At 39.6% G+C, this 25,837-nt stretch overlaps 2 protein-coding genes across 2 annotated transcripts in view; one reads left to right on the forward strand and one right to left on the reverse strand.

The window, feature by feature from the left end:
• The window catches only part of SORBS2 (sorbin and SH3 domain containing 2), a 214,055-nt gene extending 212,402 nt beyond the window's left edge, over positions 1-1,653 (reverse strand). The window contains exon 1 of the mRNA XM_065695811.1: positions 1,452-1,653. The gene's annotated coding sequence lies outside the window, so the exon portion shown is untranslated. The remainder of the gene's footprint in view (positions 1-1,451) is intronic.
• A 146-nt stretch (positions 1,654-1,799) lies between these two features.
• The window catches only part of TLR3 (toll like receptor 3), a 30,450-nt gene continuing 6,412 nt past the window's right edge, over positions 1,800-25,837 (forward strand). The window contains exons 1-4 of the mRNA XM_065695982.1: positions 1,800-1,891; positions 9,997-10,080; positions 16,460-16,586; positions 24,703-25,151. Coding sequence (XP_065552054.1) covers positions 16,463-16,586; positions 24,703-25,151 — 573 coding nt within the window. The 5' untranslated portion in view covers positions 1,800-1,891; positions 9,997-10,080; positions 16,460-16,462. The remainder of the gene's footprint in view (positions 1,892-9,996; positions 10,081-16,459; positions 16,587-24,702; positions 25,152-25,837) is intronic.

Genomic DNA, 25,837 nt, shown 5'->3' on the forward strand with positions numbered 1-25,837 from the left:
TTGTGGGAGGGAGTGTTGTGGGGGCAGCAGCCTTCTGTAAGACTCTCACATGCATGTGTGCAGCTTCCATATGGTGTGAGGGTGGTGGGGGTGGCAGAAGAGTGCAGTGATGACATTCATGAGCTGAGTGCCTCATGTTTGGGTGTGCTTCTTTTCCAAAAGAGGACCTGTTATGTAGGGTGTCCTTACCCATGAGTTAAATGCCTTATGCTTGAGCAGGCTTGTGATCTTGTGAAAAATGGCCCTTTGGAGGTGGGTGGCCAGCCCTAGGTAGGGCGTAAGCCTGTATGTATCTTCCATGTTCTGTGAAGATGACATAGGTAGCAGGTATGAGTTGCAGCACTGGCAGTAGGAGTGAAGGGAGTAGTGTTTGTGGGAGCTTATACTCTCAACAGGGGACCATCTGTCAAAGGTCAAGTCTTTCCCCATGAACTGTGTGTATATCTGAGGGAGAGGAGGGAATTTGGAGCCTGCCCTGGCAATGGTGTTCACAAGCATAGTGCTTCATGTCCCACTGTGGTTGTGAGGAGAGAACCATTGCAGGAAAGCCTTGTCCACGTGTGAATGCCAGTGCACAGCTTCCACTTGCTGTGGCTATGGTGTGACAGCAGCAGTGTTCAGAAGCTTGAAGGCTTTCTGTTTGAGCAGGCTTGTAGTCCTATGAAAAGGGACCCTCAGGTAGAGGGCTGGGGATGTTTTGGGCAGAGCCTTGTCTAGATGTTGCAGGGGATTGTGAGGTGAGATATGGGGAGGCTTGTAGCTATGCAAAAGGGCGTGTTCTGTGGGGGAAGGAGAAAACCTTGTCTTGGAGCGTCCACTGTCTTTGCGCAACTTGCATTTGCAGTGTGGGCCTTGTGGGCAGCAGGAATATGATGAGGGCTGTGATTTATGTTGGAGGGGGACAAGGGGTTGTTCATCTTGAGAAAATGCCACTCCAGAAAGTGGGGATAGGTGCTGAATGGATCCTTGCCTGCAAGTGGCAGATGCCTGTAATGATGGCATAAGCTGCAGGAGGACTTGAACTTTTGTGCTTTGTCTTCTTACTAAGGAGTGGTTAACTTCCCACCTGCCTTTCCCACATTTTAGGTTTATTTTGAGGGAGAACTAATGCAAGCAACAAACTTAGCAGTAGCTAGCATCCCATGTTATCTTGCCCTCTATGAGCTTTTCAGTACTGCTTTTCTTAGCTGTCTCTTAGACTGAGGCAGCTTTCTCTGGACTTTTTCACCACTTGAGCCCCTCTTTAAAACAAGTTCACAGCAAATTACTGTAGCCTGCCTCAGGCTTTAGCTTCTACTCTGACCGTTCTCTTCTGATTTCCTGCTTCAGAATACCTGTTTTAAGGACTATTACACTTGGATTTGTCATTTCTCTTTCCCATCCTTCTCTACTTTATTACTGCCTAGCAAATCTCGACATTGCCCATCTATATCGCATCTTTCAGCACCTACCTGTTTTTGGTCTCTTCAACTCAAGAGGTGTTTCTCTTTGCTGTTGTCTTTAGGCTGCATCCAGATGGAACCAGGAAGATGATCTTGAGCAGTTAGGCTTTTGCAAGCTGATTCTCTGAAGCTGTGAGTCTTTGTGGTGCCTGGAAGGCTCTATTGGTGTCTGGCTGTAATTCTCAGTTTAGGGATCCCTGAATTTGTTCTGTCTAATGCTGGTGGTCTTTTTAGAATTTGGACTGAGGCTAGTCTGGGTTATAATTTAACTTGATTGGTATGAAATTACGTTCATTCCAAATATTGCACACTGTGCCAAGCACACTTTTATACTTGGGATATTCACATTCAGGGCAAAGGTCACTGATTAACATCCAAATTTTGTTCGCTGTAGAGGAAAGAGGTGGTGGACAAAAGTTGAAATGAAGAGAAGGGGAAAAATCTAACAAGTAAGTGTGGTACTCTAACTCCTACATTCTCTTTACTTGAGATGTAAGTTCATCCTTCTGAAAACCTACTAACAATAACAACATTGGAGGAATTATTACAAAGTGTCTTTATGCTGAAAGATGCAACCCATAATTGTATGGCTATGTTGGTTTTCAAAGATACTGTGTATGCTGTTATGTTACCTTAAAAGATAATTTTGTTTTACAGTAAGTTACTTTTCATGACTGCGTAGAGTTCTTTTAGATGTAATTACGAAAGTATGCTGCAGCAATAGGTAAGAATGTGATCTGTCTACTGTTACAATCACTGATTTTTAAGAAATTAATATCAGTGTTCTTATCTTAACAGTACTATTTTGAAGGCTTCTCTCAGGTGTGCTGGATTTCTAGGCCTGGATTCTGAATTGCAGGTACTGACCCAGTTTTTTGAAAGAGAGAACTGTCCTGTGAGGTGTTAAGTTTGATTCTGCATGGTGTTGTGCACTCTGAACTGCTGTGATATTGGCACGTACTTCTAAATTTCTGTTCTCACGAAACCAGCTTTATCGTGAAATGCCTTAATGTAGTGCTTCTGGGAACTGTAATTGCTATGGTAATTTTGCTGATACAGCAGGCCTGTGAGTACACCTGCACTCATATCTACCCAGGCAAACTTTTGTGGCTGCGGATACAGTTCATGAACCAGCAGTCAGTGGAAGATGCACAATGGTTTTGTTTAACTGAGTTGTTTGGGGTTTTTTATGGGAACAGATTGCTTTCCTTGTCCAAAGTTTTATATCTAAAAAGGAGCGGAGTGAACAACCTGTTGCCTTCATTATACTCTCAAGGGTTTAACTGAGTCAGGTAGAAAGCTGTGAGACAGCTGTTGAGTCTACCCTTGCCTGTTAAGAAGATAGCAGTCTGTGAATAACTCAATTGGAACCACAGCAAGAGGAGCTTAGGAAAAGGAGATATTGATGCCATCAGCAGTCCTCTCTTGGTGAACAGTTCAGAAGTGAGGTAAATACGTAGTGCTATAGATGCCCAAATGCCTTCTTAGTCTGTTCCTAAATAACAATCAATGATTTGCAACAAATACCCCTTTTCCCTGCCCAAGCAAAAAACATAGGAGCTTTTACATTTGTACTGTGGCTAGGATGAAGCATAATGTGTAGAGAGCACCTTATAAACTTCTTCGAGACAATTTGTAAATCTTTACCATCTTTCAAAGGTGTCTTTCCTTCTCAAAGCAGCACTTATTATTCTTCTGGGGAAAGTAGGCTCTGTTTTGTCTTTCTCTGAAGATGTTTTGGTTTTCTTGATACCAAGTAAGATTAAAAGAATCCTTTCTGAGTTAGATAATGTAGGCTTTGAGATTCTTTACATGTACAGTAATATAGCTTCCATAGAAAGCTGTATTTGGGCATCTTCTATTTTAACCGAAAAGTCTCCTGTGTTCTATTCTACTTAATCTTTTAGCAGCATTTGGATGAAAAGGAAGATTGCCTTCAAACTTACCATATATTACTTTCAGCTTGGCCTTTCTGTACCACAATTAGTGACTCCTGTAAAGAGCAATGACTGATGGTGGGCTGATGCCAACCTTATGAAGTTCAACCATGACAAGTGCAAGGTCCTACACCTGGGTCGGAGCAATCCCAGGCACAGCTACAGGTTGGGCAAAGAAAAGATTCAGAGCAGCCCTGCGGAGAAGGACTTGGGGGTGCTGGTCGCTGAGAAAATGAACATGAGCCGGCAGTGTGCGCTCGCAGCCCAGAAAGCCAACCGTATCCTGGGCTGCATCAAAAGGAGCGTGACCAGCAGGTTCGAAGGAGGTGATCCTGCCCCTCTACTCTGCTCTTGTGAGACCTCACCTGGAGTATTGTGTGCAGTTCTGGTGTCCTCAACATAAAAAGGACAAGTCCAGAGGAGGGCCACGAGGATGATCAGGGGACTGGAGCACCTCCCGTATAAAGATAGGCTGAGGAAGTTGGGGCTGTTCAGCCTGGAGAAGAGAAGGCTGCATGGAGACCTCATAGCAGCCTTCCAGTACCTGAAGCAGACCTATAGGGATGCTGGGGAGGGACTTTTCGTCAGGGCCTGTAGTGACAGGAAAGGGGTAACGGGTTAGAACTTAAACAGGGGAAGTTTAGATTGGATATAAGGAGGAAAATCTTTCCTGTTAGGGTGGTGAGGCACTGGAATGGGTTGCCCAGGGGAGTTGTGAGTGCTCCATCCCTGGCAGTGTTCAAGTCCAGGCTGGATGAAGCCTTGGGTGGGATAGTTTAGTGTGAGGTGTCCCTGCCTATGGCAGGGGGGTTGGAACTAGATGATCTTGAGGTCCTTTCCAACCCTAACTATTCTATGATTCTATGATTCTATGGTATTGCACTGTGACATTTTTGCTAGCCTGACCTTTCAGTATTTATGGGATTTCACAAGCTGATAGAATCTACAAATGAGACACTAAATTTGGTGTTCAGTTACAAGTGTTTGTACGTGATTAAAGATCTTTACATTGCAATTAAATAGTATTTTTGTGTAAGTTTTGTAACAGAAAGGGAGGATGCAGTGATGTGTTACAACTACAGATAAAATCTGTAGACCGTATTTAGTTACATGTTTAGAAAGCAATGTACCCTTTGACAAGAATTCCAGATTCCTTTTCTTGTCTTTGCTATTAGCTGTCACTTAGTGTGAACAATAATAAGAGAGAAACCGGAAGTATACAAGGGGGAAAAGGTGAGGAAAGCATACCCTGATTCAGCCTTTATGTTCTGTCCCTTTTCTTTACCAGGACCACATCAATTGTACATTGCCTTTGAAAGACAGAGTAAACTCTAAAACAGACTAAATGTTTGCTTAACAGTTGGAGTGCTGTGTTTTGCTGAAGTATATCTAAAAATGTGGTACTTGACAACAGGGTTCAGGGATTTTTAGACTAATAACATGAGTAAATGGTGGTGATACATTTGAAGACAATTGACCTTCTCACTGTGCAAGATAAAGGTGACTTTGCTGTAAGTGCTAGTCTCAATAAAACCTTTCTGTTGATGACGGATTTATCTTGAATGGTGGCTTGGAAATGTCCCATTAAAGAATAATAGGATACTTTCAGTTGTTCATTTTTTGTGATGAGTTACATTATAATTTTAACTCTTGTCCTCATCTCAATGCAATTTAGCAGCTATGTTTGCTTTCTTTAGAAAACATAGAGGGGCTTCCATATTGGACTCTTTCAATTCTATGAAGCATGTTCTTAGGCATGACTCACAGTATCATTTGAGAAAGGTATCTTAAGTTATTATCTAATAAACAGCCGAATATATTAAAAATATCTCAAAATATTTTCCAGAATGATTGTTGGTACAGAACAAAACCAGATTAAGTGTTGTTCACAATGAGTTGCTTCAAAGCTGTTTTGGCTTTTTTCAAAGTGTTTTGACTTATTTTTGAAGTAATCTACCCAATGAGAACTGGGATGAATTTCGCTAAATAAAACAGTTCTTAAGACTTGATTCTGGATGTAGTTAAATACCCTGAAACTTAGAATCATAGAATAGTTAGGGTTGGAAAGGACCTTAAGATTGTCTAGTTCCAACCCCCCTGCCATGGGCAGGGACACCTCACACTAGACCATATCACCCAAGGCTCTGCCAAACCTGGCCTTGAACACTGCCAGGGATGGAGCATTCACAGCTTCCCTGGGCAACCCATTCCAGTGCCTCACCAACCTCACAGTGAAGAACTTCTTGCTTATATCTAACCTAAACTTCCCCTCTTTTAAGTTTTAACCCATTAGCCCTTGTCCTACCACTACAGTCCCTGATGAAGAGTCCCTCCCCAGCATCCCTATAGGTCCCCTTCAGATACTGGAGGGCTGCTATGAGGTCTCCACCCAGCTTTCACTTCTCCAGGCTGAACAGCCCAACTTTCTCAGCCTGTCTTCATACAGGAGGTGCTCCAGTCCCCTGATCATCCTTGTGGCCTTCCTCTGGACTTGTTCCAACAGTTCCATGTCCTTGTTATGCTGAGGACACCAGAACTGTACAAAATACTCCAAGTGTGGTCTCACGAGAGCAGAATAGAGGGGCAGGATCACCTCCTTCGACCTGCTGGTCACACTGCTCTTGATGCAGCCCAGGATACGGTTGGCTTTCTGGGCTGTGAGTGCACACTGAAGCCGGCCCATGTTCATTTTCTCATTGACCAACACCCCCAAGTCCTTCTCCGCAGGGCTGCTCTGAATCTCTTCTCTGCCCAGCCTGTAGCTGTTCCTGGGATTGTTCCAACCCAGGTGTAGGACCTTGCACTTGTCATGGTTACACTTCATAAGGTTGGTATCAGCCCACCTCACGAGTGGATGACATTCCTTCCCTCTAGCGTATCAACTGAACCACACAGCTTGGTGTCATCGGCGAACTTGCTGAGGGTGCACTCGATCCCACTGTCCATGTCACCGACAAAGTTGTTGAACAAGACCAGTCCCAACACCAGTTCCTGAGGGACACCACTCATTACTTGTCTCTAGCTGGTCATTGAGCCATTGACCACAACTCTTTGTGTGCAGCCATCCAGCCAGTTCTTTATCCACTGAGTGGTCCATTCATCAAATTGATGTATGTCCAATTTAGAGACAAGGATGTAGTGTGGGACAGTGTCGAATCCTTTGCACAAGCCCATGTAGATGACATCAACTGCTCTACCCCTGTCCATCAGTTCCGTAGCCCCATCATAGAAGGGCACCAAATTGGTCAGGCAGGATTTCCCCTTAGTGAAGCCATGCTGGCTGTCACCAAGCACCTTGCTGTTTTTCATGTGCCTTAGCATGTCTTCGAGGAGAATGTGCTCCAAGATTTTGCCAGGCACAGAGGTGAGACTGACTGCTCTGTAATTCCCTGGGTAAAAAAAAAAAAACAAGCATGGGAATTTCTGGTAGGCTGAGATACCCTGTAATGTATATCTTTATGCATCAGCAGTCTGTTTCCATGAAACTCTTCTTAGGCAAGATTTGATCTGACATTAAGCACTCTGAAGTTAAGAATGAAATGTAATCATCTGCAAAGATAGAAGTAGCAGGCAAAATATGACAATTGATTAAATTTGCGCTCATGTGTTTTGGATAGGAAACTTGTTTTGGGGTTGGTTTTTGTTTGTTTTTTTTTTTTTTTTTTTTTTTTTGCACAACACTGAGTTTGACAGATTCTATTTTAGAACGAGAAATTGAAGTGCCTTAAGAGTAATGGAAAGCAAAAGCTTCTTCGTAAGCTTTAGTACTAAAATCTGCGGTATTGTAGTTTGGCTAGTGAAAAATACAAAAGCTGTGAATACAGCAGAATGTGAAAGATTTTGTTTGCTTTTATCACGCTTTACCTAAGCACAGATGTTTGGTTGTACTCCTCGAGTAACATTAAACTTACATAAATATAGTGACATAATAGTCTGTAGGTCATATTTCAGGCCACCAAGGCAGTTCACCTGGTCTGCACTGTACTTGGGACCATCCAGGAATTTCTTGGCCTGGCAAAGCAATGAGCCATAGGCCAAATCAATATTCTGATGGCAGCTCTTATCTTCAACTGCCATTTTGAGGAAGTGTTGGTTGGCCTGCCCTGGCAAAGACCAAAATGAAGTTGCCAAAGACCAAAGGAAGGCCAAATGAAGATGAAAAGTTTTGTGATCTGTGCAGTAAGTGCGCCGCTTCTGAAAAGTATTATGCCCATTGTACCTACCTAGTAGTTTGCATCACGATGGGAGACAAGATGTTATATTACTCTGGTCTCCGTAAATGGCAAATTTGGCAGGAAGTTGGGTGCCCTCATAAAACTCTTTTATTACATTAAAACTGTGTTCACAGTAACGGGAAGTGCCTACACAGTACTCATGGGGTGAGGAGAGGGTGGGGAGTTTATACACACCTGACAGTGAAATATCTACTGTTAAAAACTTCCTGTTCAGAGTGTTATTCTGAACCATTTTTTTTTTTTTTAACCTGCTTCTAACCCAACAGAAGTCTGTTTGAGTATCAGTGTCTGAATTGCACCATAAACGAAAAACATTATTCTTTATCAGGATTACAAAGGGATAGATGCCTGGGAAAGGGTTGTTACACTAGTGAAGGTGAGAAGCTTTAAATCCAAGGAAGTTGCCAGTGCCTTTCACTTAAATCCATGAGCCTAGCATGTCCTATTGGACATACCTAGAGCCTGAAAGCCAGACAGCAGGAGCACTAAACCACAGTCTGGTAGTGAAATTTAGCCTGGGTGACATTGCTCACATATTAGAGTGATTGGAGAAACGGTATTGAAAACCAAACTTCACCTGGTACCTTGTAGCAGCATTTTGAATCTTGGCATGGAAGTCTGTAATTAAAATATGTAACAGAGTGTTATGTGAGAATTTTCAGGATAAAATGCTAACTTTAAGAAGTTGAAAAGGTTTTCACAACAGATTTTGTTCTTCAGGATGGGTTTGAATTGCAAGGAAGAAAGGCTGAGAGCCAAAGTACCACTGCTATAAATAAAATAAAATAATAAATAAATGAAATTTTAAAAAATAAAAATAATAAAATAAAATAGAAATAAAATAATGGCTGGTGAGGATACTAATCTCATTTCAAGCTGTGTCCAGGGTTTTAGTATGTTAAAGGTCAAGTGATTCCTGTTGAAAAAATGTGTATAGGGAAGAGCAGTTCCAGGAGAAGATGTGGGGAGAAACCCTAGCCAAGTGTGATGCATAAGGTCATCCTGCTTTGTAGAAGGCACAGGTTGCTGTCCTAGGTATGCAAAAATAGAAGGAAAACTGCTTGTCTCTCAATTTCTTTTGGTTTATACCCCCTTTTCCCAAAAGATTGAAAGTCTGATTTATGCTTATGTTTAATGAGAAGTTTTGAATATGAAATACATAGACATGACCTTGGGAGTTAATGTTTCACAGCATCCCTAGTTACTGTGAGGATTACCATGAAAAATTACTTCTACTGAAATCCTCTGCAGTATTGTTTTTAAGGAGAAATTTGACAATTTTCCAGACGTTATATATCCACCTGGTTTGTAATTTTGTACTTGATAACACATACTGACACATTTGTCAGGCTTATTAGGATATGGGTTGGTTTCAAACCAATATAACTAAATATTTATAAACTTTCTTGCAGATAAAAAGTAAATGGTGCAATATGTGCACCATGATACTATAGCTGCATTGTTGGTCATTCAAGCACGTCTCTCTGTGCTTGGAAGTGTGTGCATTTCTTGAACATGCTGTAACTCATCGTTATTCTATATTGGTGCAAATTCCTGAAAGTCAAGCAAGCATGCTTTTTAAACAGAATCCTTGGCAACGAGAAGAAAGGAAAAAAAATCCAAAGAGTTTGTTTTTCTAAAGATTGACAGAGGCTACAAGTTGAGAGGTGAAACAAGTAAGCTGGATAATGTCCAGAAAGAGAGATTAAGAAGAAAGGAAAAAATCTTAGGCTCAAGCAGGAGAATGATAGAGTAATTTTCTAAGACTTAACAGTGTGACACCAGTGAGGCTTTTAGTCCTGTCTGCCAGTGTATTTATTTCCATTCTAACTTAGTCCAGTTTCCTTTACTTTTAATGCTGTCACCAACAAAAGAATGAGTCGCCTCTTGCAAGCAGATCCATGTTCCAGCACAGTGCAAGTTTTTATACATGAACTGAACGTTTTTCAAAGTCAGAAGAATGTAAAACAAACAAGTTCTTTAGAATATACTTGAACTGCTGCTTATCACTAAGTTGTTGCAGCCAGATCCTTTGCTGATGCAAAGAGGTATAACCTCCATTGATTCAAATAGTGCTCTGTTGAGCCTTTACAATACAATAAGATATTGGATAGGGAGCAGTTACCATCCTGTTTCCAGGTTTTGTTGTAAAGGAGTCTTGCAATATTTTTTTTTTGAGTGGCTGTCATATCATTGCTTGCAGCATGCTGTAGATGTTGGATAAATGGAATTGTTTTAACTTTTCTCTGCTCAGTAAGTATTGTCAGCCTGTCAATACTGCCAATCATTTGAAATGAGGGTTTTCATGTGCTAGAGCATTCATAAAGTTCTAGATCATCAGAGCCCCAAGGAAAGCTCTATTTCCTCTATTTTTATTTCCAGGTCCAGCATACAGAGTCAATAGCTAATATCAGCTCAGAGAAGATGGAACAGAAGATGTCCCAGCTCTAGGACTGAAAACAACTGGTAGGTTCTTACGTGCATGCTGGCTGCTTAGTTCTGTGTGGTAGACTGGTCAGAGATAAAAATTTGACAAAGAAGGTACCATATTATGGTTGCCTATGAAGGAGTTACTTTATCACTTTATTCAGAAAGAATAAAAGCATTTGTGAGTAAGGAAAAGTTTATAGTAAATATGGTTATTTCCATTGTAAAGTCAGGTGTCTAAAGCTCCTGAATTTTTTTTGCTTTGCCAGTATAGAGAATTTTATTCAGTCACATGATCATGTCCTACTTTTCTCCATATGTGCATCGTTCACGATATATAATGGGCATAAGAAGATGAATGTCAAAGGTATTGCACATAATATATTTGAATACATTTGCAGCCTAAAAATGATCTAAATTTTCAGTTTCACCTACATGAAAGTAATAAAAATCCATGAGTCTTCTAATTCTCTAATGTTGATTTACATATATTAATTTCATGGATTTTATATATATATAGTACCATTTCCCCTGTATTTTAGTTGAATGCTAAAACGATGAGAGAAATGACAGTGGAAAAAAACCCTCCTGCCCCTCACCTTTTTCTAGTGCAAAACTGTTTAAAGCAAGAACATTACAACAGTTATTTTCTTTTAGTGATGTTAACTTGTATGTTCTTAAAAGTTTCATTTCTTTATTCATGAGGTTGAAGACCCCTATGCGATGGACACTATAAGTCACAGGGTGTTAATGAATTCAGGCATTTGTGCTCTCAGCAGTGTCCAAGGATCAAAAGCTGTTTTAGGCAAAGTAATCTGGACCCAGAATTTCTGACTGAGAGAATAATCAACAGAAGCCCTCATTTCAGCATCTCTAACATCTCAGACTAATGAAAGCACTATAGAACTTATTCCCTCTTCTAGTCTAAATAGGACTCTGTGAAACAAGGAATACCATGCTGTAGGTCACATTTTTAATTCTTACCTACTGACAGGCACTGGAAGGAGTATTTATTTTTCCACTCTAGGTCACCAAGACAGTACAATACAAATGGGTTACAGCAAACTGTCACGCTCCTTTAGAGCAGATATTCACCCTTGATTTCAAAGGAACTATTATACATTGTTCCTTCTGGAATGTGACCAACTATGCTTAAAATCTAAATTTGAATATACAGAGGTAGCTTGCCTCTCTGTGCTAATTCCTTTTAGTCTGCTGCAGTATTGCATAGTCTACACTAACTCAGATTAAATGCATGCTTGTTGACACAGGGTGTTTCAGTTTCCCATTAGCACTGTGTAAAGATCTGCAGTTAAGGCTCATGACTTTCTAACATTACTACTGAATGTTTTCCAGTACTGTATATAATGTAAAGGGAGTCCTGAAACTAGTTTTCACTCTAAGTAGTACATTTGGTGCTTTCCTTTAATTAGATTCCAAGATGTGACCAAGTGAAAATCCATTAAAAGTAGGTTGGCATGAGCTCTTTGAAATGGATGCTGTGATGTCTCATTGATTCTTTGTAAAACCATAAAATAGTTGAGAATGAAAAAAGAGAACTCTGGAGACTATTTAGTCAAACCTCCGCACAAAGGAGGGTCACCTAGAGCAGGTTAATATGGGCCATGTCCAGTCTGGTCTTGAGTAATTTCCAAGGGTGAAGGCTTTACAGCCTCTGAGCAACCCGTTCCTGTGCTTCGTCACTTGAAGTGTAAAAACATTTTTGTTTAAACAATTTCCAGTATTTTAGTTTGTGTTCTCTACCTCATCCTTTTGCTGCATACCCCTGAGAAGAGTCTGGCTATAACTCTTTATACCCTTCCATCAGATATTTAGGCACACAGCAATCCTCCCTAATTGTTCTATTTTCCAGGCTGAACAATTAGAGTCCTTTCAGTCTCTCATATGAAAACTCAAATCCCTTGATTGCTTCCACTGATCTTGCTCTGGTATGTCTATATCTGCCTGGTACCCAAGGAGTCCACGATTGTGCACAGTGGTCCAGATGTGCTCTCAGCAGTACTGCGTGTAGGGAAAGAACCGCCTCCATTAGCCTGCTAGCTAATACAACCCAAGGTGTTAGCTGTTTTGCTGCACACACGCATTTCTGGCTTCTGTTCAACTTGTTTTCCATGGGGACCTTTGGGTTTTTTCCTGCCATGCCGCTTTCCATCCACATGGCACCCTGTGTGTTTGGGTACATTGGGTTATTCCTCTTCAGATGTAGAACTTTTGCATTTCTGTTGGAACATGTTTGTTTGTCAGGATTAGCCTTAAGAAGTACTTTTACTGAAAACCTATTTTTCGTTGAATTTATCTTTGGCAAAAGGGCTTGGATTTGGGCCAGCTATGAGAACCAGAAAAACAGATCATGGCCTTGCCAACTCTAAATACCATAACCTTAAGTAAAAGGTTGTGGGTATGTTCAGATGTAAAATGAGTTTATACAGACTTATAAGAAGTCACTTTGTCCCAATTTTGGCATGTACTTGCCTATTATTTTCTAGAAAATACAGTTTTCATTTGAAGGCTGGTAGTTTTTAACTAAATGTCTCTTCCAGAGAGATTATTTTCTGAACCTTTACACAGTGCTGTAGGTGGGTGGCATTGGTGCTATCTACTGTTGGATTCTTGCCTTGACCCTGGAAAAATCCATTCAAGCAGTCATCTTTGACTCCTTCTTCCTGACCCATATGATGACATTCTGGCTTCTGCAAAGGTTATATTTACACAAACACCACCCTTAAAATTCCTTCTCCCCCAAAGAAAGATGTCCTTGTTAGGATATCTAAAATCAGTTTCTTATGTAGGGTGTCTGCTTCCAAACAAAGCTTTCAACAACCAGAAGTACACTGGTTGAGTATGCCGTAAGTACTCTTTCCAGTTATGATTGACTGCAAAGGTTAATTTGCTGTGTTAAACAGCATATGAAATTATATAACTTTATAAAAAGTTCCTTAAACTTTTGTATAATCATGTTCTCTTTCCAGGCTGCTAGTGGAATGATGTATGTTGTATTTAGACTTTTTCCTTCAGAACAGCTTGTTTTTTTCATATAGCTGTTGGTTATGAGGTTAGGCTATACTTTCAGTCTGAATAATAGTCGGAATGTCACTGTTCCTCTTTGCTTGCCATATTTGTACTTTGGCCTGCTGAAAATTGTTCTTGTGTAAGTGCATCTATAGAAGTTTTTTCCCCTTTTACTAATGCTTGTTACAGTGTAGTGTTTCATTTGCCTAGTATCAAAAAAACCCATAAGTTGCTTTATAGTCATAAGTGAAAGCATTCTTTGCTCTATGTCATTGCAAAAGCATCTAGTATCAAAATGAAAGTTGAGTTTAAAAGCCAGGTAGTTAAGCAGGTTGCACATGTAGTATGTGTTTGTTGCAATGTCAGATTTGCACAGGAATCTTGGATAGATGGAGAAGACCTAATATAGCTGCATTGCTATTAAGAAATGGGATGACTGTTCTTATCTAAGGCCCTACATTCTTTTCATTCTTTTCAGTGGGTTACACATTGACAAAGGTACTGAAAGTTTGGTTAAGTAGCTATTCCTGTGGAAAAAATTGCTGATCAATAAAAAATAAAGCCCCTTAACTGCAGTCCAACAAAAATCTGTAAAACACTGTACAAGCAGCAAATAATTTGATTCTGTTATGTGCCTCTGTCATGTGAAGGCAAACATGCTGTCAGTAACCTCAGTGAAAGCATCTTTTCTAGAAATTCTGAAGTCGAGTATACAGGGGTCCCAAGAAAATTGAAATGTTCAAGCAGTGGTTTAAATGCAGAGGTAGAAGCTTTCTCATTTTTAACAAATTAATGGGCTATATTTACATTAGTTATAAGCAGACTGCCTTAAAGCTGCTGTGCTTTGAGGTTAAGGATATTGTCCTGGGTTCCATCCCTCTTGGTGACTGGTGTTTGTAGACGGATTTGTTACAGCACAATAAGGTTTAGATTGAATAGGAGCAATGGCAGGGGTCTCTTTCAGCATGTCTTGAGCTTGCCAAAGATGACTGCTGCATCCCCATCACACTCACGGGTACTGGAGAGGTTCACTGCCTCTTGTGTTTGACAGGCAAGTATAGTGACGTAGCACTGAATGCTGGTAGGGCCTCTGATATGGCTGTGCACCCTGCAGTGTCGTGAGCCCTTTTCCGTTAGGCATGCTCAGTTGCTCCTTAGTAAAGGAACCCATTTTCCACTTTCTTTCCAAAGGATTCTGCTTTGGTCATAGTAAGGGATACAAACATAATGGCTCATACTAGAAATAAAGAAGTATGACAGAAACAAAAAAAAACCCAAACAACCCATAAAATGTCAGTCCCAGGAAAAAAATACATCTGGATGTGTACTTTGCAGTAAAAATGTTATATCCACAAGTGTTTTTAGTGCCTAGCTTGTTTGCTTGTCTCTTACTGAACCTGAATACCCACTGCATTGCATTAGTTTTCTCATTCATTTTCGTTTAACTTGATCTAAGTGAACTCTTCTGCCATAATTTATGTGCATTCCTTAAACTAGCATTTGAAAATCATTTCATATAGATGAGTGATTTAAGTTAATAGCTTAATGGCTTCCCATGATTAAATTAATGAATGTATTATGCAATGAAATAAGGAATATAATGTGAATACTGAATTGTCACAGCCAAATTCTATTTTTGGTCAATTCCAGCTAAGAGAGCAGGCTTTGTACTAAAGTATTAAGTAACAAGTACGTGCAGGGGAATGCACAGGGCTGCCCCGCATTCTGTGCAGTGTCATCACTATTTCCTAATTCACAGCTGTAAAGTCTGTTCTTTATCTTAGCAAATAAATATTTGGCTGGCTTTCATTACTTATGTTTATCACAGCCCTTATGCTTTTGCATAAATCATTAATTTTTAATGTAACCCAGAGAAATTGAATCTCATTGTATATTGTGAGAAATTTCAAGTTAACTTCCTGTTTCATGAATACCTGTATTCATAAGCTATACAAATATAGCATTGATGCTTGTCACACTCATTACTTTCATGTTTTCAAAGACAAGTTTGGAAAGGTATGCATGAGAAACCTACTGCTGAGACCTGGGGTAGCAAGTTTCCCATAGCATTCCTAGAATAACAGAGGAAGAAATATGCAAATCACTTCAAACCCAGACACTTTGGGCACAGCTTACAAATTAGTCTTTTTGGCATAAATCCTAGTTCAATAGCTTAATTATTCAGCTGTAGTTTTGCACTCCTGCTACAAAAGAAAGGAATTTGAAGCATGCTGTTTGTGAGCTGCTTACAAGCCCTCCCCTATGAACCTTGGACCTTTTTCTTAACTGCAGCAGAGCAGGCTGAGAACATCCAACAGCGCAGTATGCTGGAATTGTTTTTTAATGTTAATGAATAATATGATCACTTTATTAGAGAACCCTTCTGTGGTGTACAGGAATGGATTTGCGCACACAATATTTTATTTGCTTAAGACAACAAATCACTTTTTTGATATCCTTTGACCTTCTTTCTTCCTCTTGTCAACTTCTAAAGTTGTTGATGTAAAACCTCTGTGAAATAGGGCAGGGTAACTGGCAGAGAATAGTGTTCTAATGTTCACTGTAAGTATTTTTAAAGAGCCATGATCTATTCTGTAACCAAATGATTAACAAGATTCTTTCTGTGCAGCAGCATTAACACTCCTTGAATTATGTCCCTAAACTGCTTTCAGAGCTGTGATATCTTATTTCTTCATCTCGTATTAGGTGTAACAGAAATGAGAAGTGGCTGTAATTATGTAAAGTGGGCATTACTTCCTATTTTAGTTCATGAGGTATATAAAAACACAATTCTGGTTGTATCACAGAATCACAGAATCACAGAATCCCAAGGGTTGGAAGGGACCTAAAAAGATCATCTAGTCCAACCCCCCTGCAAGAGCAGGGTAACCTACAGTACATCACACAGGAACTTGTCCAGGCGGGCCTTGAATATCTCCAGTGTAGGAGACTCCACAACCCCCCTGGGCAACCTGTATCTGGCATTAAAAATCTGGGTAACAGTCTCACTTATGGAGAGGATGAAAAAAATGATGGGAATAATTCAGGTGTTTTGCCTTAAAACAGGTTAGCATCTTGAAAAAAAATGTGCTGTAAATTAAAACTACTCATCCAAGCAGCTGTAAATTGCATGACTACCACTTACTCAGCAAATGACTTCCTGTGGACCTTACTGACCTTGTCAATATTGTGAGGAGCATGGCTTCAATGGAGAGAAATTGCTTTTGAACAGTTGCTCAGAGAATATGCAAACAGGTGTCTCTAACAGGAGGCATGAGATAATTAAAAAATATATGAGAAGTTTTAAAACAGAAAAAATAAACATTAAAAATGTTCTGCATATTTGGTGTTCCTGATTCACAGCTTTCTTGCTTGTTTTGTGTTTCAGGTTATGGCTTCAAGAATAATTCTTTTCCTAAAACCAATCTCTGTTTGTTTGGAGGAAAGGCAATTAGCTGTCATATTTGGGTTGGAGCTTCCAGTTGTCAACTTAATTGGACTTATATGCAAAACGAGTAAGACTTTCTTACCCCAAAAGTTTTATTTTTGATGTAAGGTCAATTTAAAGTCAAGTTCAGGTTTTCTGTAAATACAAATCATGTGTGCATGATGGTTGCAATCAGCAGTACTGGTGAAATGTGCTTCTCTGCAGCAACTTTTTCTTTTGCACTTGTTCAACTTTTACTCTAAGTTACCTATTGAAAACAGGCATTATCTCAAGATATAAAACTCAAAAGCCCTACATTCTGTGAAATTTGTCCTTTTATTGCTGATAACTATTTGTAGGAAAAATAATCCAGGTGACTTAATAGCCAATTAAAAGAAGATTTGAAATCCTTTAAGTTTGTCAATAGTTTGTCTGTCTCCCTTGGTTTTTTTGTGTTTTTTTTTTTTTTTCAGTTCACCTCTGACTTGATCTACAGGGCAGGCAAGTTACAGAAACGTACTGTGAATTGTCTTGCTTCCCAATAGAAGTAATTTTATTTGCAATTTGTAGAATTTGTTGTCTCTTCCCTGTTGTTTCCTGAATATCTACAGTAACGGCCTTGGCAGCAGAAATGATACGGAGATTAAACAGTGTAGCTCAAAGGAGCACCATTTGCTTCAAACAGTTTTGCTTGGCCAACTACTGTGACTCAGTAAACTAGTGCAGTGCTCTTACACACTTTGAAGTGTTCTTCAAGTCAGTGACTATAGAACCTGCCCTCTGGATCTTTTGCAGATGTTTTTACAGTTCAGATTTAAATCTTTCAACACTAATGCCTAGTGTTTAAGGTTGTGAGGTGCTATATAAAGTCAGATACTGTCTTTGCTGAAGGACTCAATTTAACAACACCCAACTGCCTGTAACAGCCATTTCAATGGAACAGGAGAGAATGGAGGAAATAATCAGTACAACAATCTGCTTAAGGAAGCTATTAAGGCTATAAACTCCATGGTCAGTTATTTTTCAATACAGGTGGCAAAAATCTCATAGGAAGATCTGATCTGAAAAGATAGTGAGATTCTAGGCTGTTGATTTCTGATTGCATGTGCAAATGCAGCTGGCAATATGCAGTATATTTCATTTGCAGATGCACAAGTTTTTTCTGAAAATTAAAACCAAGTTTCACCTCTGTGTATAGGACAAGGAAAATGATAAAAGGGTAGTAATAAAGCCTGCTCAGACTAAAACTGCAGCACACGTTGCTCTTCCACTCAGCTGCAATCAAACTAATAGCATCAATCTCCCACTTACATTGTTTGGGACAAAAGTATTAAACCAAAATTATTCACTATTGCTCCCTTCGATCTATCTCTTCTTAAATACAGGAATGTGTCTTAAAACCTATGTCCAAAAACATTTCACTACCTATTCTGCAAATTCAAAACAACTTATTAGCATGTGTGAATCAATTTCATAACTTGCTTTGAAAAGCAGTGTAAAAGTCTAGATTCCAGTATCAGTATTCCTGCACTGTGGACTTTCATATTTGGTGTTCAGACCTGCCTGCTTCTATGAATAAGCGCAAGAGTTCAGAAAGGAAAACCAGGTCAAAGGCATTTTAGTAAGGCATGTATCCTCATGGCAGTAAGCAAAGTAAGCAGATGGAAGACACACTTAACTGAATTAGGAGAGAAGTTCTCAGATACCTGTCAGTTGCCAAAAAAGTTTTGAGCGCTTGCAGCTTTTTGCTTGCTTGGTTGTTTGTCCCTCCCCCCCCCCCCCCCCCAGTAATTTTAATGAATCAGCCACCAGAAAAAAATCTAATGATAAATAATTTGTGGGTGGCCTTCAGAAAGGTTAAGGCTTGAATACTAGGAGTCTCTGTCATAATGATGCAAGTCTGAATTTTGTAGGAATTACTTTATTATAAAGCCCTTAAAATGCAGTTAGTGCTGTATGTTACTCCTTACGTTATTTTGATAAAACCCTGGTAAATTCAGTAGCAGCAGCAGCAGGCTTATGAGTAGTGATTGCAGTACATATACCAGATTCTACAAAGCTGTGGGCTTGGTTTTTTGTTAGCTTAAGCAGAATAAAGTGATTCATTTTATATGTATTAAATGTTTGGTTATTAAGAATATGAATGTGGAATTTCTTTGTAATTCTAAATTTAGTTTAACAAATTCAGTTGTGGCAGCCCTGTGGCAGCTGTATGCCCTGATCCTGAACCAGTTACAGAATCGGTCTCTTAAGTTAAACGTTTCCCTTAAGGAAGTTCGGACTTCATGACCTACTTCACGGCTTTGTATGGAGCCGTAAACAGAAACTAACCGGTTCATTTTATTTCGCAGAAAGTTAATGCTGACATCTGGTGGTTATTTATTGCATGTACAAAACCCTGACAACGGCTTCATGAATACGTACAATAGCTAACCTGATACTTCGATGCAGTCTGTTCAAAATCTAATAAAATGTCACATTTTCTGTTATAAAAAGCTTTATTTAGGGGACAAAAAATGGTACTGATAACAATTCGGTGCTTTTCAAATGATTTTACTGTCTTATGAATTGGTGATTTAATGCATTTCCCTTAACTTTCTTATAATCAAAATACCTAACATATAATATTTCTCATAGTTCTGCTATTAGGTCAGTTGCAAAATAATGCAGTGTAAAAACATTTAAAAATATTCTGGATACATTATTTTTTTGGCAATCTGATTTTACATCAGCTGTTGATCACAATAAGGCAGTGACTAATAGTCATAGATTGCAAAAGCTAAAAGGAATGTCAACGAATCTATTCAGTATTTACTTAGATATTTGGCCATGTAGTACCATATACAATCAAATCTGTCTTTCCTGCCAGTGAGCTTTAGTATTTACTGAAGGCATGTAAGGCAGTTGCTCAGAGCTAAGGAATCTGATGCCTCCTTTCTTCAGTTTCTGGGTCTTAACATCTGTATACTAAATTGATTTCAGGCTATGGGATCTTCTCATTTCACTTTGAAGAGGAATGTGCTACTTCTAACTGAGCATTAGGGCTGTACCTTTGTTACTGCTGGTGTTCAGACAAGATGCACTGCTTTCATTATGTTAAGTCTGCTCGGGTATCAGGCTGGAGTACACCATTCATGTGCTCTAGGCTAATGTGGTGATCAGTTGGCTTTTTTGCCCTTCTTTGTCTGGTACGTGTTGTACATGGTCTCGTCCCATAACAAATTTTCTTATTGCAGGCTGCTGCCACTGTCAGTGTTATCACTCCTGTACTTTTCCTGTGTAATATTCTGTTTGTTTTTCAATTTGTACTACAGGTTTTAAGTTCATTACACTGTGGGTGATGTTTTGTGGTCTGTGACAGTGGCCTGTGCAGATGTTCCACAGATCCTCCTGATCTAGACTGGTTTTGAACAGTCTGTAAAAGCAGGAAGTAGGTCTCAATGACGTGGACTGTCAGTTCGTTTTATTTGGCTGTGTGGCTTGGCAGGATTCTCTGCAGAATGTGAAATCATTTCTTGCAGAATCTCTCTGGCTGTCAGTATCTTTTTAAATTAACAATGATCAACAGTCAGTTGCATAATACAAAGTTTCAAACTCATTAGACACATTTAAATAGTCCCTGTGGTGTCCTTCATTGTCAGGTCATCTTGCATATTCCTTGTGTTACTAGCAGTGAATGATAAATCCTTACTTCTGGAAAATTAGGTGAGAATTCAGCCAACATAACCTGCTGTTAGGCAAGATGGCAGTCTTAGATGGGATCCTTCTATAAATTCCATGCTGATCCCTGGTCCTTATGCTTCCTAGGTTTCTGTTTCCCTGGGGTCAGGTCTCATTACTAGAGTGAAGACCCGTATTTTAAGTGTAAAATTTTTACATCTTACTTTCCATTATTTGTATAGATGCACAACAGACTGGAATATTTCTTTTGGGCTTTTCTTCCCAGTTATATATTATCCTCAGGTTATTCCTGATACTTGAGTGTGTAGAAACCCAACCAGTTTCCAATGTTACAGGCATGCTGTTTTAGTTGTGCTGAACAGAGTGGTGATCCATACTTCCTTAACATTGTTCAGTTTTAACTTTCCCTAATGCAAATCAGTCTGAATGTCATACTCTTATTCTGTTAAATTCCCCAAACATATGACTGGGGCATAAGGTAATTAAATGCCTTTATCAGCATGGCTATTGCAATGGGTGGGATTGTACCATTAGTATGCAAATGCTGTTTGTATTTGCAAAATAGTATTTCCAAATGTGTTTTGTATGCTCAAAGCATTAAGCTGTATGTAAAAGGAAACTGACCATAGGGAATGCATTTAATGCAACAGAGAGAAAGCTGCAATTTTCTCTAATTTCAAGGCATTGAATTGAATTGGCTTTACATTTTGTTTATAAAATGTTTTCTTGGATTTTAGCTTTTTGTAGATATAATTGCTGCCAAAAATAGTATTATTTCCGAAATTTTCATAAAACCTTATAAATTAAATAACATTTTCAAATGTGGATCAACTGGGGGTTTTGTTCCATTTTTTGTGTTTTTATTTTTAGCTAGTTACAGTAAAACGTACTTCTCTATTTTTTTGCCTTTGTTCTGGCTAAGAGAAGGAATTGAAAGATACTGTTCCACACTTTATTTATAGATAAAAGCTTTTCACAATCTCAATCTTTGAATAACAGCAAGATGTTTAATCTTTGCAGATGAATTTAGTAACAATCTAATGTGCTGGTATTGGGAATCAGTCCTCAGATTTTAATCTGACAAGGTTATGGTTAAAACCTGACAGTTTTTATAGCAGATTTGATTGATCTTTCTTGTTTTCCTTCTCTCTGAATGTTTTCCTGTCACTGCTCCTCCTGTAAAGAGAGTGAGCTACATAAGGGCACTGTTGACAATGGCCTAAAAGACCTGTTGATTGGATTCAAATGGTTGTTGGGTTCACTCCAATACAGAATGAAAAACTGAAATTTAAAACACCAGTAGAACAGAAGTTTTGTCTCAACAACACTGAATCATGTTATTTTGTCCTGTACTTTTATTCAGCTTTATATTTTTTGGTATGTTTGTTACATTTAGAATATATGGGTCATTTTTACCCATCAACATTAGATCAGAAAGTTGAAATAATTTGGTTTTTCTTCCTCAAAAGCTTTGTTCAAGTAGTTGTTCCCCTAAAACATATGTTTTTCTAGACACTGTTACATTTTCTTTGGCTATCCTTCTAAGCAAACCAAGAGCTATAGCTACTGAAGGAAACACAATACAATTTTAGTTAATCTAAGACAAGTTTTTTGAAAAAAAACCCTGTTAGCAGTAATGCATAACTAGCCTTGGATCCTTCACGATAAAACAAGGCATTGCAAACAATCCCACACCATTAGGCAGAATATACAGAAGAAGGATCATCTGTCTGAGGTCCACTGGTACCACATAAGCAGTGATATTTCTGGAAGGCTCTCAATGAGTATTCACTGCATTTAGAAGCATGTTCATGATTTTTCTGGTACTTGTAAGTTAAGTTAGGTGCAGCAACTTGTGTGCATGTGGCTGTTGTGATACACCTTAAAAACTTTTATTGCCTGTCAGCTGATGTGGTCTCCTTTCATACCACTGAAGTTTGATAGGGTTGAAAATATATTTATTTTGGTGAGAAAAAATAACCTGAAGAATAACTTTTTTCCACTGTTTGCACAGAGACAACAGAGAAAAGGTGTGGACAAGAGATGTACCAGGGGCCATTGTAAAGAAGTAATTTTGAATTTGAAGTCAGTTGTCAGCACAGCCAAATATTTCTTAGGGTGAGGAATTAAAACGGGTGGACCATGTGGGTGTGTTTGCATGTTTATTTGCTTCTGTGCATCTTACCATTTGTGGGCTCGAGGTGAATCTGAGTATGTAGGGCTTTCAGGCCACAGTGACTACTGAGGAAAAGATGCAATGCAAAAAGATCCTGGATATAACTGAATAGAGATTTCAGTAAATGGAAAGATCAAATGCAGCTGTGATTCTTTTAAATACATCTTACCTTTAGAAGCTAGAGATTATATTGCCTAAAGCATAGTCTTTAGCAGGAAAATATTTCTAAGAGTCGTACACTTGTGCTAGTGTTTGCTATCTGTGTCACTAGCATGAGTGTAAATCAAAGGCTGGCATTTCCCTGCCACGGCTCAGGGTATGCTCATCCTGCTCACCCTACTGGTTCTGCTGCTCACCCTGGCTTCCTGCAGCATGGCCCTCCGTCCCTGCTTTCGGTTTCACTTCTTTCGGCCCTGGGCAGATTGTTTCCTCATAGTTTCTCTGTGCTGAGAGATTTGTGCAGTGCCTCGATGCCTCCAAACTGAAGGAGACAAAGCCCACAGTGGTAAGTGGATGCCATTCTTCACTTCTTGGTAATAAATGAGAATATTGGAGGTACAAAGGCAAGTTTGGGCAACTTCCTTGGTCTTGGATTTCTCTTAATTTGCAAGTTAGCAAAGTCATATCACTGCTGCTTAATGTTTGTGCTTTGGTGCTTGTGCCTGAATGTAGTGTCCCCAGCTGTCAGGTGGTATTTTTGTGTTTTTTAAAAAAGGCAATATAGAATTTTAGAATACCAGGTTGGAGGGGTCCTCAGGGATCATCTGTTCCAATCTTTATCAGCAAAGCATGACCTAGACTAAATGTGCCAGCACCCTGCCCAGCTGAATCACAGAAATGCCCAGTGCTGGGGAATCCACCACTTCCCTGGGTAGATGATTCCAATGGCTGATATAGAAATGTTCCTCCCTGGGAGATATCACAGGCTCCACAGCTAAATTCTCCAGTTTTTTTAAATTCTTACTCCTAACATTAAAACCGCCATTCTTTCTTTTGCCTGTTAAATATTATGCTGTAACACTGTCCTTTGTCTGATAATGGGTGTGTGCTTTCCTCACTGGATCCTCAACCAAAGCATGAAACACCTAAAGTCTGACTCCAGACTTTCTGGAATGAAAAATGCAGAAAAAGGCAGCCCTTCAAGCTTCACTGGAAGTCAGCCAAAGAACTCGGTTTGTGTTTGTGCAGTAGGTTTCTTGTACTTTTCAAACTCAAAAATGACCTGGCCAAGGAACCTGGCAGCTACCTGATCTCTCTAAAACAAACCTTCAGAAGGATGCAGGCCAGAGGTAAAGATTTTGTTACAGAAAAACAACCCCTTTGTTTTCATTAGCTCTTCCATCAGCTGGGGTGCAAAGGAATGAGGCAGGACAAGAGGTACTTTATTTTCCTCAGCTACAGGGACATGGGTGCCAAGTTCAGCAGTGGCTATAGCAGTCTAGGCTGTGCAGGACCATCAGGTTCAGTCATTTGCTGTCCCCTCCCCTTCCTTGTTTGTTAGTGGCAGGTGAGTGGAAAGCCAGGCTGTGTGAGCTGCAAGAGATGGGTTAGGCCCACAAGCAGTGCACAGCAGGGAATTAATTTTTCATTAACGTTTATTATAAATTGTCTTTTGCAGTCCTTTTTGTATGCCTTTGCAGTGCTTTAGGTCCCTCTTTCCCTTGCTAGTATCCCCACTCCCACTGGATTTTACTGGTGTCTCTCCCTAGGTGGCCAGGTTGCTCTCACAGATGCACTCACAGGGTTCCCCTCTGGCTGCTGTAATGTGGCTTTTTGTGACTGGAGCCCTAATGGATGCCCTCTGAAAAGGCAGGTCACCTACAGAGACAGACTGTGCTGGGGTCTGACCTGCTAAACTCCTGTTTGGCTGTAGGCTGTAATGTCAGTTCCTCAGAGTGTTTTGTTACAGCCGTAAAAATGCTCCTCTTTAAAAGACATCAGTTCAGAAGGCTTTTTGTTTTTCTGTACAAATGTGCTGGTTTGATTTCGTGCTTCATTGTTTGCTATTGATTAATAATATAATGTACTCAAAGCAGGATCGCGTTAATTAAACATAGCTTCCAAACAAGGGAAAATATGAGCTGTAGAATTAAGGAAGCTCATATTCCTGGGAGTCACTTTTTTTGTGAAGCTCTTCTAGTTTCCTGTGAAGTCTAGTAAGGTTAAATTCCCTTCTACAGCCTGTATTGCAGTGGGGCACTGATAGAAGCTACTTTATGGGTGAAAAATACTGTTTGTTCAGTATAAAACTATGTGGGTTTTGAGCCTGCTTGCTTAACCTTCAGTTTGAGATATAAGGCACATAAAAATTATTGTAATTTACACTGTGTTCATTTTGCCTTTGCAGCTAAAACAATGGGAAGTGCTGTTCTTTGGTGGAGCGGCTTATCTGTCACACTGGTCTATGTCTTCCTGCTGTGTGTGTCATTTGGAAAGCATTGTCAGATCCAAGATGAAATGGCTGACTGCAGACACCTGAAGCTTTCTCAAATTCCTTCTGATCTCCCAAACAATATAACGGGTTTGGACATTTCTCATAATCAGCTAAAACAGCTAGGTCCGGCAAATCTGACCAAGTACAACCAGCTGGTTTACTTGAATGCAGGCTACAACACCATCTCTAAACTGCAACCAGAATTGTGCCAAACTGTGCCCTTGTTGCAGATTCTGAAGTTAGAACATAATGAGTTGTATAAGCTCCCTGACAGAGCCTTTGCTTTCTGCACCAACCTAACTGAGCTCAATCTAGGATATAACAGAATAGATATAAAAAACGATCCTTTCAAAACCCTGGAGGTAAGCTTTAGAAATGCATCTTTTTGTGTAAATAAAGTTTAAATGAGGAATTTACTGTATTTTCCAGTGTGTGTACAGAACAGCTGCCTATTTGCATCTGAAAATACCCAGCATGTAATCTGCCTTCACTGTTTTTCTAAAGAAAAGGCCTAGTGGCTTCCTGTGTTAGAATACACTGGAGTCTCAGCCATCCTTATGCTCTCCACCCCCTTTTCTGTCTTGCATCCCATTGAGGGACCCCTCCATAAAGGATTAGTGCTAATAGCAGCAGCAGATGATGTATAGAGCAAAGTGAGTGGTGTGGAATTTGAGTTGCCTGGGGTCTAAAAATGATAGCTAGCCTAAATTCTCAAGGTCAAGGTGTAATTTCACAGACATGAAGCAGCATTCAGTGCTTAGGCTGAGTGTGCTGTCTCCCAGGGCTGCAGGGATTGAGAAAGACTAAAAACTTTAACTCTACCTTTGTTTTTCCTTGCAGTTTACATGTGGATCAATATTCTTCCCTATGGCATCTATAAGGTTAGGGGACCAGCACACAAGGCAGGAAAAGACTATTCCATTGTCTTGGCACAAGGCAGGGAATCATGTGAAAAGAAGAAAATAGAGACTGTGTAGATTGTAATCATTGTACAATGTTCTAATGAGTGTGCATGTTGTTTTGAACAAGTCTGAACTTTTCTGCTAAA

Source organism: Lathamus discolor, chromosome 1 (assembly GCF_037157495.1).
Source record: "Lathamus discolor isolate bLatDis1 chromosome 1, bLatDis1.hap1, whole genome shotgun sequence".
NCBI classification, from domain to species: Eukaryota; Metazoa; Chordata; class Aves; order Psittaciformes; family Psittacidae; genus Lathamus; species Lathamus discolor.